The 15,927-nt window shown below is 31.5% G+C and overlaps 1 protein-coding gene across 2 annotated transcripts; it reads left to right on the forward strand.

The window, feature by feature from the left end:
- Window positions 1–11,441: 11,441 nt before the first annotated feature.
- Window positions 11,442–15,295, forward strand: LOC101258757 (uncharacterized). Of its 2 annotated transcripts, XR_002028001.3 has the most exons (3): window positions 11,468–12,450; window positions 14,624–14,759; window positions 14,852–15,295. XR_002028001.3 is itself a non-coding variant. In XM_004240497.5 (2 exons), the coding sequence occupies exons 1-2, from the start codon at window positions 11,739–11,741 to the stop codon at window positions 14,947–14,949; spliced, it is 810 nt and encodes a 269-aa protein (XP_004240545.1). In that variant the 5' UTR covers window positions 11,442–11,738; the 3' UTR covers window positions 14,950–15,295. The 2 variants fall into 2 exon arrangements, 1 of the variants encoding a protein (XP_004240545.1); XM_004240497.5 differs by lacking the exon at window positions 14,624–14,759 and having other exon boundaries at window positions 11,442–12,450.
- The last annotated feature ends 632 nt before the right edge of the window (window positions 15,296–15,927 follow it).

Genomic DNA, 15,927 nt, shown 5'->3' on the forward strand with positions numbered 1-15,927 from the left:
CATAGACATTTACATGCTCATCACAATAGCAACATCACCTAGATTCACAACTAGAGAAGAAGGCTAGACACAAGTTACACATAAGGTGATCATCATAACCACTCCTTCATATAATAATCAATTTACCTTCAAGGCCATGGTCAACATATATATAATGACAATAAAGTAAACACCGCCACCATAAGTGAACCATACCACACAATGCCATACAAGGCTTCATCAACTACATTAATATAGAAAAGTAGAGGAGATAAACATTCTTACCGATTTCTCATCCTTTGATCATCATTGATCGATATAACTTGTTTATCAACAATTCATATAAAAATATGACACTAAAAATGTACTTTAAGCATAGAAGAAACCATGTACAAGTTTCAACAACAATGGAAGTTTCTAGAGAGATTTAGTTTTGGAGGGAAAGCTCAATTTGAGTGAATGGGATTGGGAATGGGTTGGTCATGTTTTAGATTACTTATATACACCAAAAAATAGGTAAATAAGTCAACTAGAGTCAGGTTAGGACGTGGGGTGAATTTCCCATTCACCTCTTAAATAAAACAGTACGGAGGCAACAATTGCAGGCCACCATTTTTGGACCACCATCGACTGGCCGTACTTTGGCTTTCGTCGATTGAACCTTGGCCTGTTTTTGGGTTGATACTTGACCTGGATAAGTGTCCACCGATGAGACCTCACCAACAGTCCGTTGGTCAACCAATTGGGCGTCATTTGGCTCATCGATTTATACTCCCAAGGCAGTGCCTCGACGGCCTTGGGTCTTTGTGGGCCCTTTTACGGAGCCCTCTAGAAGTCGTACCCGGACAATCTCAACGTAAATACAAACCTTAAAAAGTTGTAGACCTCCCACATTAGTTTCACCCAAAATAAATACACGTTACTGGTTCAAAAAGGATAGGCCCCATCTAGACACACATTGAGTGTCTTAAGGGCTAACTTTCGAACGTCTAGGACGTTTGACCTCCAAACTTCACGAAACTCCATATAATGTAAATAAACATCATAATAACTCATTTTAAGACTTTCATAAGCTCATGAAACACAATATATATAAACACGCATAGACACATGAGACACATAGGTGACTAATCGTCGAATGTCTTGATCGTCCTTTGACGTTTGACTTCCAAACCACCTCAAGCTTTACACACTGCCTGAAAACCATATTATAATTCATTTTAGGACCTTATAACCTTAAGACAAACATGTTAGGCTATAGACACCCTATCTCATTTTGGGGGTCTTACAGGCAGCTCCTTAAATTTGGGGTTCTTACAGGCAGCTCCTCAGTAGTCTTTGTTCATTTTAAACACCTCAAGTAGGGGTTCGCTACGTCATTTGAAACCTTTTTGTCAATTAGTTAAAATTACAAAGTGTGTGTAACACACTTGCGGGTGACATGGCATGATGACTAATTAAAAACTGACATGTGACATTTGAATGTAAAAATAATAATTTTAAAATAAATTATTAAAAAACAACTAATTATTCAGTAACAATAAATAAATAAAATTACCTATTTTCGACCATCCCACCCCACCTTATATAACCCCCACTCCTACCCCATTTGCCTTACGTCGCTTTTGTCTCCCCAACTCTACAATCATTTTCTTGATTTTTCCAATTTATTTATTTTTTTCAAAATCATTAGATTTTAGTTTTTTTTTAAATTGATTTTGAAAAATATATATGACATTTTTCTAACTTATTTGAAAAAAAAAGTGCCTTGTTCTAAAGAGTGTTTTCAAATTTAGTGTGATGATTTTAAATTTTTTTTCTTATAAACGTTTTTAAAATTTAGTGTGATAGTTTTTTTAATTTTATTTTTTCATATTTTAAGGGTTTTTATCATGAATTTTCATGGGTGAAGGTGGAATAAGTGGTAGGGATAAAAAGTGAAGAAGAAGAAGAAGAAGAAGGAAAAGAATTCAAAAAAAACCCTCACGCGCTCAAAATGGGTGCAACACACACAGTATGTCAAGTCAGCAAAAAGTGTCAAAAATGACACGGTAGGACTCAACATGAGATGTCTAAAATGAACAAAGTCTAGTTGAGGTATCTAAGTTAAAATTGATGCCAACTTCGGGGGCTACCGATGGGTTTAGCCTTTTAAACATATTGTGTTCGAACATACATTTTACTTAAAATTTTCGTGAGCCCAGAAGTTTCAAAAATTAAATAAAAGGGTTTGCATAAGTTTTTGAAGCTTGAATATTTTTGAAAAAAAAAATTCAAAATCTTTGTCCAAACATATATTTGAAGACCGAGTTTCAAAACAAGATCTATAATCTACAATCAAACGTCAACTAAATAAAACTCTCGATTTGTTGATCGAGATTCTTAAAATTACAAGGGGTAGGGGTTCTTCATTCGGACTTGGGCGTCAAATCTAGCCCAATTGCGATCAAGCGAACTTGTTAGAATATCAAATCAAGCCAAGTTTAATTCAAATTGCTTAATCAAATACTAGTTTCTATATACACACATAAAGAATATCTAAAGTACATGTTAAAGTAAGATGAAATAGAAAATATACCCTTTAGGATTGACATTCTCATCAAGGCAAAAAATTTGTCATGCTCCAATTAGGGAAGTGTGACTGGCGCCGATACCATATTAGATCGAATTAGCCCTCCGGATTAAGACATACTAGCTAACTAAACTCATGAAAAAAAATTGTGGCACCATAACATCTAAAATGTGAAATATAGACTATTAAGGTCATGACTTATATATCAATAAACCATAGACAAGACAAAAATAAAGAAGTATTAGATAGTCGACGAGGCCGCAACCGAAGACATATACACCACTCCCCCACACACATACCTAACCTATGGATTAAAGATTAGAAACTACAAAAGAAACTTCAAATATTGTATCTACAATTGCCTCTATGAGTGACATAAGCATTACCAAGACAAGACCTTAACTATATCCAAACTATACAACAAAAGCAATCGTGACGGATGGATCGATAAGAATTTATGCTCGAAACTGCTCACACAGAACAAAAAAGTAGCATCCCCGAAATATGGACGTCAATATGAATAAAAAGGTACTATATGTAAGGCATGTATTTCTTTCTCAACTCAAGTAATGTTGAGTATAAAATAAAAAAGAATTTTTTTTTTAGATATGAAAAGTAATAAATAAAATAAATCAATATATTTAAAAAATAGTTAAGTAAAAGAATTGAACTAAAGGGGTAATAATATAATTTCAACAATAAACACAAACAGAATTAAAGTTACACATAAATCGCATTCGTTGAATGCGTTTTATATCTTTCTTTCTCAACTCAATTAATGTTGAGTATAAAATAAAAATAATTATATTTTTCTCGATATGATAAAAGTAATAAAAAATAAATAAATATACTTTCAGAAATATAGGACAAATAAAATAAAATAGAAGAGTTAATATCATAATTTCAACAATAAATGGGAAGACACTAAAACTTACACATATATCTCATTTCTTGAATGCATTTTATGTCTTTCTTTCTGAGCTCCATTAATGTTGAGTATAAAATAAAAAAATAATTATTTTTTCTCGATATGATAAAAGTAATAAATATATTAAAAAATTAACAAACTAATAGAATTAAACGGAAGGGGTAATGTCGTATTTTCAACAATAAAATGAGAAGACACTGAAACTTACACATAAATCGCATTCCTTGAATATGTTTTCTACCTTTCTTTCTCGAACAATTAATGTTGAGTATAAAATAAAATAAAAAACAATTACCTTTTTCTCGATATGTTAAAGTAATAAAAAAAAAAGAAATAGATATATTTTTATAAATAGTAGACAAATAGAATTAAACCGAATGTGTAATGACATTATTTCAGCAATAAATAGGAAGAAACTAAAACTTACACATAAATCGTATTCGTTAAATGCATTTTATGTCTTTCTTTCTCAACTCAATAAATGTTAAGTATAAAATGAAAAAAGAAATATATTTTCTCAATATGATAAAAGTAACAAAAAAAAGAAAGAAATATATTTTAAAAAATTATAGATAAAATTAAACAGAATGAATAATAACAAACAATAAATGGAAAGAGACCGAAGCATATACATAAATCGTATTAGTTGAATACATTTTATGCCTTTATTTCTCAGCTCAATAAATATTGAGTATAAATATTTTCTATATATGATAAAAGTAATCAATAAAACAAATAAATATATTTAGAAAATAGTAAAAAAATAAAGTTAAATGTAAGGGGTAATAACGTAATTTCAATAATAAATGTGAAGAGATTGAAACTTACACATAAAATCGCATTCGTTGAATATGTTTTATGTCTTTCTTTCTTAGCTCAATTAGTGTTGAATATAAAATAAAAATAATAATAATTTTTGTTCTCGATATTATAAAAGTAATCAATAAAAGAGATAAATATATCTAGAAAATAATAAACAAATAAAGTTAAACGTAAGGGTAATAATGTAATTTCAACGATAAATGAAAAGAGATTGAAACTTACACATAAATCGCATTCATTGAATGCGTTTTATGCCCTTCTTTCTGTAACATTCCAGAAAATGTACTCATCTAGTGAAGAGCCTATTAAGTTTTAAGAATAGGTATTGGGAGTACATAGGCATCTAATGCCCAATATTGAGTAATAATGGACATATTAGAAAATATTGACTTAAAGGGTGTTAGCCAATTTTCTATGTATTAACAATCCTGTCCAAGAAGTATACCTACAATAAAGACACTAAGCTAAAAATCTTCATTTTCATTGTTCACAAAATAAGTGTGAGACATCCATGTGTCAAGCCTAGGCACCATAGCACATGACCAATTAAAATGGGCATGTAGATTAAGCAGTGCCCAAGGACATAGTAAGGATCCTTGGGACAATAAGTAAACATTTCAAATGAACCATAAAAAATAGTTAGTTAGGAAAGTGCAAGCAACACATGTGCAAGCACATGTGAAAACCGGCCAAGGGGGGAGGGGACCACCTAACCGAATTCGATTAGGATAGTTAGGGGCAGGCGTGCGCAAGGGTCCACCCATGTGGGACCTAACTCTCTAACCAACTCTAGACTCTAACTAACTGACCTAACTAGCTAACTAACATAGGACAAACAAAAATAAACTATCTAGTGCACCCGACAACCTAAGACTTAATTGGGTGACACTAACCTAGTAACTAGTTCAAAAAACATCCTAGTACCTAACCTAGGATGGTCCAAGAGGGTTAGTTATGGTCCCAATGATTTAGGGGTACTTTAGTAATTACCCCAGGTCCCCTAATAATTAAATTGAGGAATTAATTAATTAAGGAAAATTCACAAGCAAGGCCGAAACTCTTCGGAAAAAATTTTCATATTTGACTAAGTTAAATGCTTTCCTATTTTTAGTTAACTTAGGAGGGGCATTTTAGTAATCAAATAATTAATTTATTTAATTAACTTAATTAGCATAAGTTGAATTAGTCAAGATCAGTTCCTAAGAGTTAGACTCATGTTAAAACACTAAAAAATTCACGACTCAAAACAATACTCAATCGTGAGAAAAACAGTGAGCAAAACATAGAAAAACAAAAAAGTTCTCTTAGGCGATTTCAAGGTATTCTTCAAGGTTTTTGTGCAAGGTGAATTTCGTAGATTCAATTCTACATAAGGTATGGTTTTTCTCTCTTGGATTCTTTCTCCAAGAGGCTTCTCAAACGTTTTATGAATTCAAGAATATCGAAACTAGTGTTGTTCCCAATGATATTATTGAACGTCAACCTCCCTAGTTATCCTTGTTTTTTATTCTAATAGTATGCAGATGTAATCTCCAAACATGTTGTTGGTATGTGGTGTTAATTGATCATTATATGTGGGGTTCTTGATCTGTTAATGTCTAATGAGGCCTATAAATTTGATTCGTATGATTAGGGTATTAGTTACATGAGTTAAAGAATGTTGTAATGCCTAATTGTGTTCGAGAAGATGAAGTTGTATTAATCATTCATGAAGTTTACTTCACTGTTAAATGTCGACTTGCTTAAAATGATGAAATCACTATAGTATATTCATGAAGTTAATTGACTTGGCTAGTGATAATATCATAGTTTGATTTATGCCAACAAATTGGCTAGCAATATGTTGTCCAAAAAGTTGAATAGAATTGGCTTACTATGTTATTTCATAAAAAAAAATTGGCTAATGATATTCTCATGACCATTGTCTAGTGAAAGTTTGGCTTATGTCAATATATTGGCTAACAATATTCTAGATTATAATAATATGTGAAAAATTAGTCTACGCCAATAAATTGGCTTACAATGTAATTCCAAAATATGATACAAAATTGGCTAATGACTAAGTTATACCAAAATTAAGCATGATCAATGTAACTTTGAATTCATAACCAAGGGTATGCCAATCATTGGTACAAGTCCCAACATACCCTTTTCAAATGAACTATGAATATAAGTAAGTACATTGAACAAGTTTATAACGTTCATAAAGAGTGGTATAAAGCTATAAAATGTCATTGAAAAAGATAAGGTGAGTAATGACACAATTAAAAGTTTAAGAATTATAAAAAAGACCAGAATGAGGTGTTCAAAGAAGTGAGACAAGTCTCACTCACACCTAGACAATCATGTTAAAGATATTCAAATAAGAGGGTGTTAATAATCGTGAGACAAGTATCATTAACATCAAGATGATAATGTTAGGTTAAATTCGCATTTCATCAAATAAAGAAAGGGATGACCGGTTATCCAAAGAGTTAAGTGAACCTCATAACTAGAAGCAAGCTTCCATAATGTTTGAGTCAACTCTAAAAGTTGTAAAGAAAAAAAAGTTGAGCAAAGTACCGATAGACTAGCAATGAGCTTGTGCCATCACATGTAAGCCTCATGAGATGAGGCTACCACCAAGGTGGATAAGCAGCCTCTATATGTCTCCTAGTCTTCGAACTATTTTGCCAGCACAGGAACTAGTCAGTGGATTCCACCTAAGAGAGCTAAGTATGATGCGGTTTCACTTTGGCCGGTGAAACCACTCCTTTTCGATGTGTGACATACACTGAATTTTATGTTTAGCTCACATGATCTATGCCAGTTAAATGCTCAAAGAAAGTATTCGATTCACTTTAGCCGTGAACCACCTCTTATCGTTGTGGGGAAGACACTGGACTTGGTTTCACTTTAGCCGGTGAACCACCCCTTTTCGGAGTGGAGCAGACACTGAATTTCATGCTTAGCTCACATGATCTAGGTTCACTTTGATCAGTGAACCACCCCCTTTCAGTGTGGGGCAGACACTGGATTTCATGTTAGCTCGCATGAGCTTAATGCTAAAGATTTGTTTAAGAAAGTAAGAAAAAAAAAAGAAGTAATGTAAGTTCAAAGTGAACTAAGAAAGCAAGAGCTTAAGTATGTCAAATCATCTGTGATTGATAAGAAAATATAGAAGTTTTAACAAGTTATTAGCTTGTGCCAAATCAAGATATATGCTTTAATATCTTCACGTTATGCAAATGACCAGATAATGGGCATAGCCAAATAAAAAAAATTGGCTTATAATCACTTCTTATATTATGCCAATAAAGGGGAGTAAAACATAATGGCTAATCAATGCCCCATAATCTCCATAATATGAAAATGATGAAATAAGTGGCCTAGCCAATAAAGATTGGCTTATAAAGATTTCATGCCCAATTTAACAAGAATGGAAAGAATAACTTGTAGTAAGGGTAGCCAAATCATTTCCCTAGTCTTTTGGATTACTTACTCGATTCTTTGTAGGTATGGGACTAAAATGAATCATTGCATTTGTAAGTAAAATATAAGATTAAAGATATCTTTGAACTACACAACAACAAGAAGAAAAAGACTGAAAAATAAAGTAAGTGTTGGGGAAGGAGCTCTCAAATTTGGAGGAGCAAATTTCAAAATTTTCGTTCGAGTTGTTCTAAAATTATGTTCATACTTCTAAGGTCTTAAGTTCATATAGAAAATGAGTTGTGTGTTTTGAATGCATTAAAATATGTCATATTCATACCATATGTCACAAATAACGAATTTAGAAAGTCTAGTGACTTCACCTTCAAGAAATGACATGTTGTTATAGGAAGAGCTTTCCTTGATCATGCATAGTCCTTACGTGTATATGTGCATACACCCATACTTAGTACAAGTGTGTACTAACCCTATACTATTACTATTTTACAGGCGCAGGTCAGAGAGCAGATTGAAGACTCATTGAAGCGCAGTTTGGATTAGTGATCTCCAGATTTTGATAGGTCCTCTAGAGTTCGAGGATGCTACACCTATCTTTCTAGCTTAGTACTTTAGACATAGCTAGTGGATGTTGTCCCTAGCATTTCATTTCAGACTTTTATTCAATGCTTTGTATTAAGGTCGTTTGGCAAGCTATTACAATATATTGATTTCTTCATTGAATTGCTTAATCGATTGTAGATGGTTGTTTAGTTTGAGCTCATTAAAATATTATTCTATATAGTAATCATATGAAGTCTATGTATACTTAACTATGTTTTAAAAGTTTTAAATTTTCCGCAAATTTAACTATATGATTGTGATGAAAGCTAAGAAGAGGCTTGTCTGCAACCTTTGAGAGGTTAACGACGCCGCTTGCATTCGGATTCCAAAATCCGGTGGTGACACTTTCTCTGCACAATTAAAATTGAGTATAAAATGAAAAAATATTATATTTTTTTCTTGATATGATACAATTATCAATAAAAAGAAATAAATATATTTAGAAAAGAATTATCTTTTCTCAATTAATCTTGAGTATAAAATAAAAATAATTATTTTTCTCGATATGATTAAAAGCAATCAATAAAAGAAATAATTATATTTTACAAATATAGGATAAATAAATTAAACGAAAGTGGTAATAACGTAATTTTGATAATAAATGAGAAGAGACTGAAACTTACATATAAATCGCATTCCTTGAATGCTTTTTATGCCTTTTTTTAACTCAATGAATATTGAGTATAAAAATAATTATCTTTTCTCGATATGATAAAAGTAATCAATATATTTTACAAATAAAGGATGAATAAAATTAAACGAAAGTGGTTATAACGTAATTTCAACAATAAATGAGAAGAAACTGAAACTTACACATAAATCACATTCCCTGAATGTATTTTATGCCTTTCTTTTTCAGCTTAATGAATGTTGAAGTATAAAAAAAATTTATCTTTTCTCGATATGATAAAAATAATCAATAAAAGAAATAATTACATAGAGAAAATAGTAAACAAATAAAGTTAAACACAAGGGCTAATACCGTAATTTCAATAATAAATGGGAAGAAATTGAAACTTACACATAAGTCGCATTCCTTGAATGCATTTTGTGCTTTTTTCTCAGCTCAATTAATGTTGTGTATAAAATAAAATAAAAATTATTTTTTCTATATATGATAAAAGTAATCAACAAAAGAAATGAATATGTTTAGAAAATAGTAAACAAAAATAAAGTAATTTCAACAATAAATGGGAAGAGACTGAAACTTACACATAAATCGCGTTCGTTGAATGTGTTTTATTCCCTTCTTTCTTAGCTCAATTAATATTAAATATAAAATCAAAAAAATAATTATCTTTTCTCGATATGATAAAAACAATCAATATATTTAGAAAATAATAAACAAATAAAGTTAAACTAAAGGTGTAATAATGTAATTTCAATCAAGAATGAGAAGAGACTGAAACTTACACATAAATCGCATTCGGTGGGACCATAAAATTTTATCATTTTGTAGAGATATTATTTAATCGATAAATTAATATTTGTTAATTTAAAAAATGGTTTGAGACTTAATGAAGATTAGTTTTGAATATATTAAATTCATATTTTGCTAGATGATTTTAATAAGAAAATTAGCGATAAGCTTCAACTAGATTTAAATTTTAAGAAAAAAGACAAAACACAATAGAATCATATTTCACTAAATTATTTTAGATATATTTGTACTATTAAAGAATTATTAATTTATGATATTATTGGGACCATATATTTACATAAATTCATCCTAAAATGAGATTACTCTTAGAAGGCTAAGATTGTAACATCTAACATTCAACTCAAACAACAAACAAACAAATATATTATCTTATTATTATATCGAAATTGATGAATTTTTTCAGTGGCCCAAGTCGGGACCGGAGAAAAGTATTATTTTAGAGATTATTAATTTATATTACTTTATAGAGATTTTACTGTAATTCTCATCTTTTTTTCTCGATATGATAAAATTTATCAATAAAAAAATAAATATATTTATAAAATAGTAGACAAATAGAATTAAACGTATGGGGTAATAACGTGATTTTAACAATAAACGGGAAGAGACTGGAACTTATACGTAAATTGCATTCGTTGAATGCGTCTTATCACTTATGGGTTTTTTTCTCAGCTCGACTAATGTTGAGTATAAAATAAAAAATATATATATTTTTCTCGATAAGCTAAAAGTAATAAATATATATTAAAAATGTAGGATAAACAAAATTAAACAAAAGGAATACTAACGTAATTTTAGCAATAAATGGAAATAAGAGACTGAAACTTACACATAAATTTTATTCTTTCAATGCATTTTATGTCTTTCTTCTCAACACGGTTAATGTTGAGTATAAAATAATAAGTAAATTATTTTTTGGATATGATAAAAGTAATAAATATATTTTTAAAAATAGTAGACTAATAAAATTAAACGAAAGGGGTAATAACGTAATTTCAACATAAAAAAAAGAAACTGAAACTTACACATAAATCGTATTCGTTGAATTCGTTTTATGCTTTTCTTTCTCAGCTCAATTAGTGTTAAGTATAAGACAAAATAAATATTTATCTCTTTTTTCGATATGATAAAATAATAAATAAAGAACAAATAGATTTAAAAATATTAGACAAATAATATTAAACGGAAGAAATAATAATGTCTTTTCAACAATAAACGGAAATAAACTAAAGTTATAAATGTTTGTGCAAGTATAAATGATCTCATTAAAAGATTAACATTATTACTCTATTTATTTAAATTTATTTGATTTATTGTCCTTTTTAATCATTTTGAAAAGAAATACTTTTTTCTCTTTTTCGAAATTCTTTAATTTTAACTTTCTACCTAACATACTTATAACTAACTAACATTTTAATTACTTAATATATTTTTTTAATTTAAGATCCAAATATTAAAAGTCTTTTTAAATTTCTTAATTAATGTATTTGGTCACATTAGACCAAATAAATTAAAATGAAGAAAATATTAAACATATAATAATATTTATTTTTAAATCGGCTGAAAATAGAATTGTATCCAGAAATTACAATATGCATTATCTAAAATAATAAAAAGTCACGTGCGATGAAGTATAAGATATAATAATAATAAAATAAATTATATGATTTTGAAATAATTTTTTCCTGATCGAAGCTAATATTATATTGCCATGTGTCTTTTCTCTCAACCACTGTATAAAATTAGTGGCTGAAAATCAAAAAGTAGTGTAGTGGCGATCTTTTTTGATTTTGAGAATAGTACCCCAAATATCCATAGATACTTGTCGACAATTTTGCTTAATCGCCATTGATTTCAAAGATCCAGATCTTGTTCTTCATTGATAATTTAAGCTGTTTATAGATGAATTGAGGTGAATTTGAGCAGATTTGAACTCCATTGTAGGGTGTTTTCATGAAGTTTCAATGTCGCCTAAGACTCTAGATTCACGTCACGCCATTGAATCGTGTACGTATCATCTCCATTCTTGGAAACCCTTTCAGTTTCCGTCTCCGAATTCTAAAACCCTAGATTTAGATTCGCCAAAAACTTACTCCCCGTCGACCCATGGTGGGCTGCATACGAAGCGTCAATGTAGAGCGGATCGAACAACTTCGATTCCAATTGAAGCTCTTGATATGTCAAAGTTAAGTTTATTTGAGGAGGATAAGCCTTTATCGGTTCATAAACGGGAGAATCTTAGGTTGATAGCTGGTAAGAGGCGGAGACGTGGGTCTCGTTCGGTTTCCGGGAGGAGTAGTGATCGGAGTGGAACTAGAAGACGGTGTTGCTCGGTTGGAGCTTCAGCAGCTTATGGGACTTGTTCGGATTTTCCTGTTGCTGCGGGGACTGATTCAAGTGGGGAATTGTTCGTGAATGGGGATATGCATTGGACTTTGGATGTTAGTGAGGTTACAAAGAGTTTAAGGAAGGAGAAGGAAGGTGGTGGGGTTGGTGAAAGAGAGAATAATTTAAATGGTTTGTCTGTGCAAAGTGGGAATTTTGAGGGGTTGGGTAATGAGTCAGGGTATGGGAGTGAACCGGGGTATCGTGGTGATGCAGAGTTTGGATATGGTGATGAGTTTGATGAAGAAGAAGATGATCAACGGCTTTCCTTCTGGGGCGATGAATTTGGAGGTATACCGTGCAATCTGCATAAAGCCCTTTCATTTAAATATTTGTAGTGTCAGAATCAGCTTGTGCTAACCTTGACTATTCCTATGGATACATGGTAGCTCCCACCAATACAGTTAGCGTGTAACTTAAGCTTTTTGCCTGCTGAGATCTCATGGTTCTCCTCCTGCTTCATTGATTGATTGCTGAACCACACCCTAGGGTGCGTCCTGAATTATGCAATAAGCCGGAACTAGTTGGTTGTAGGTTAATGAATCATTATATCCATTTAGCTTCATTTGGGACGGTTGTCTTGATTGTTGTATCGTACTACTTAGATTTGCTCGAAGTATTTACCTGTTGAGACAAAGATTGACGTTCTGATCTCTGTCAGTAAAAATGGACTCTATATGGAATGCCATAGTTTTAAGAGTTACTGTTTGATATGTTCTATCAGAAAAGTCAGTTTCCTCCTGTCCGAAGAGTTAGACTAGACAATGCCAATGCCTTGTAGTCTCGGAAAGAAACATGTTAATAGCTTCTTTTAAGGATGTATGGCTGCTTGATGAACTCCTATAAGAAATATTGTTCAGGAAGTTATTTTTTTTGATTCATAACCATTTTCATGTTTGTGATACATATGTTTTTTCTGTGGAGAATCTTTATATTATGATTCTGCTAACAGAGAATATATATATTATGACACTCACGGAGAAGTTATTCCCTGTCTATAGAACACAAATACAGTACTGCAAGTTGGAATGGAAAGAAGTAATTAAGCAAAGTTGTGCCAGAACTATTGATGTTAATTCATTTATGCATTTGGTGGTTGATATATTGTTTTATTAATGCTTCAGCATTTGAAACAAATATGAGAGAGACCCGAGGGGGGGGGGGGGGCGGTCTGTGTGGAAGTTATTAAACTTTGGTTGGGATATGCAAATGATGGGTTTCTAATGGCTGATAGAAACATGATAAATGAAATTACAGAACTTGTAAATGTACATGGCACTAATCCAATGATTGGAACGGAGGATTAAACTTGGTTTTAGAAGTTGAGCTAGAAGTATGCCGTGAAGTTGTCAAGTTTCAATTATATCCCAGTTGGAGCTTTACAGTGAGCGTGGACATGTTTAAGATTTCAAGTGAAGTCTGGGTGAACTGTATATATTCTACTTGTGTATGTCTTAAAGTCCACGGTTGCTTTACTTGCAGTTGGTAGTTGTCTGTGACTTCTAACTCCTTTCCTTTTGATAAGGTAAATAATTTTTTTCAATGGAACGTTTACTAACTACTTCATCAAACAAAAAAGGTAAATACTTTAATAATACTGTAATAGTGTGACTTCTAACTTATATGTTGCTTAATATAGTCTACAGACAGTCTGCTCTTCCGATTCTTACTTTTCTGATGAGTGGTACCAGTGGTCTTATTTCTGTTTGTTTACAAGCAGGATTAAGACTATTATCTGCTTTGTTTTTCACTGAAGTCCTGTTAACAAATTTGTTCCAAATCAGTGCTTAAACTACCGTGTATAATCACTTGCCTTATGACACAATTAACTGCTTGTGCTATACTAATGGTGGCTCTTATATAGTTATAGCTGATATCAATGACTCATTAACCTATATTGACTTTTGAGTAGGGGTGGAAAGGGGATACAAATGATAGGGAAGCGTAAGGAGGTATTTTGTCATTCGTTGGAGTTAGCAAGTAAAGTTAATGCCTTTCAATTCCTTCGACTTTTCAAAGGTTAGAGATAGATATATAATGTGGAAATTCTAATTGGTCTCGGTGGTCCTCTGCTGAGATCCAGGCCTTCATTCCATCTTCATGATTCAATTCTTACGTAATCAAAATCGGTTTCTCATCCTTACTTTTTTACCCCATTGTTTGCAATCCTCCCTTTCTAAGGAAGTTCCAGTTTTTCTGGAAGATAGGAAACAGATAATGTCGCTCCAACCCCTTTTTCCCTTTGATTTAGTATAACCAGGGTAGATCTAGCCTTGTTTAACTGGGGAGTCAACTGACACCCCTTCTCCAAAAGTTACACTGCATAGATGGATTAAAATACTCCTAAAAACTTCATGGGGCTTCTTTGTGTGTTCACTTTTTTATATTTAGGATTTCTTACTGAAAAATTCTGGATCTACCATTGGTATAACCATGTTAACATGTATGCTGTGTTCTTTACTAGTGGCAGGTGGTTAAGATGTTTCTATAAGCAGACTGTTTTTGTTGAGATCTCAATAGAAGTGGAGGGCTGCATGATTCTAAGGCAGTTAGATTGAGCTTGGTAGTTGATCAGTAGTACTACTTTACTTGGTGCTTGTGTATGCACTCATGGCTGCTAATTGAGTAGAAAGCCCACCTATTGTGTTTACTTTATTGCTTAACTTGTTTCTTTGGTCTCTTGTACTAACAGCACTCTCTAGGATGGAGAAAGTTGGAGAGAACTCGTTGCAGAAGGTGCACCATAGATGTCGGCGGAGGAAACAAGATTGTCGAATGGTGATCCCTTGAGGTTTGCTGATGTTGATGAGTGTGATTGATAGCCGGTTCCAAGATTTTGCCAGTGATACAATCGTGTAATTCATGAGCAGAACCTTTTTGGGTTTGAATACAGAATCTGCTGCTGTAAATATGAACAAATGATGTTAATTGTTCATGTCTTATTGTCATGGTACCCCTGATGTTCACCATGGTATGTTTTGGTTGGGGATTAGACAAGTTAGTATATTGTACTATTTAAGGGGTCGTTTGATAGTGTGTAAGAGTAGCGTTGAATATTGTGTATTAGTAATACTGTGATTATCTTTTGTTGTGTTCTATTTCTTTTGGTATATTAAACATAACATGTTTTGCCTAATTTCTAAACCATTGCTGGTACCATGGTTAACTCTTTGGGAATTCAAAATTAAACTTGACTATTATTTCCAACTATTAACCTTAATAACTAGTAAGAAAATGTTCATAGATATTTTTATTTTATTGATAGTAAGAAACGGATCTTAATCATAAGAAAACAAATGAAAAAAGAAATTCAAAATATATACTTATTATTGTTAATTCTTTTAATTTTTTTTTAAAAAGAGAACATAAATGATTCTTTATATCATAAAAAATATCATAAAACGGTTGTATTTTAAAATTTCATATATATTTGATTTTTAAAATCTATCAAATAGTAGTGTTTGAACCTTGGTAGATGGTAGTAATTAATAAATAAATAATAACGAAGATACAAACACAATGCACATACCTTCCAAACGTAAGAAATTACATATAAAAAACACAATGTACATAACCTTCCAAACTAGAAATTATGTAAAACACAATGTACATACATTCCAAACTTAAGAAATTACATAGAAAAAACACAATGTACACATTTTCTTTGGGACCTTAATCATTAAAAAAATAAATGAATCAATGCACAATTTTGGATCTCTTAAAATTCAAGAGTGAGCTATATTTTACTACAATAATAATAATATAACG

This window comes from Solanum lycopersicum, chromosome 6, assembly GCF_036512215.1.
Source record: "Solanum lycopersicum chromosome 6, SLM_r2.1".
In the NCBI taxonomy this organism is placed as follows: Eukaryota; Viridiplantae; Streptophyta; class Magnoliopsida; order Solanales; family Solanaceae; genus Solanum; species Solanum lycopersicum.

What these genes read in the sequence shown, in the direction of transcription:
- LOC101258757 (XM_004240497.5), top strand. Translation starts at nt 11,739, where the DNA reads ATGTCGCCTAAGACTCTAGATTCACGTCACGCCATTGAATCGTGTACG. An exon ending in CTGGGGCGATGAATTTGGAG is followed by an intron (nt 12,451 to 14,851) that starts GTATACCGTGCA and finishes TTGTACTAACAG; the next exon opens with CACTCTCTAGGATGGAGAAA.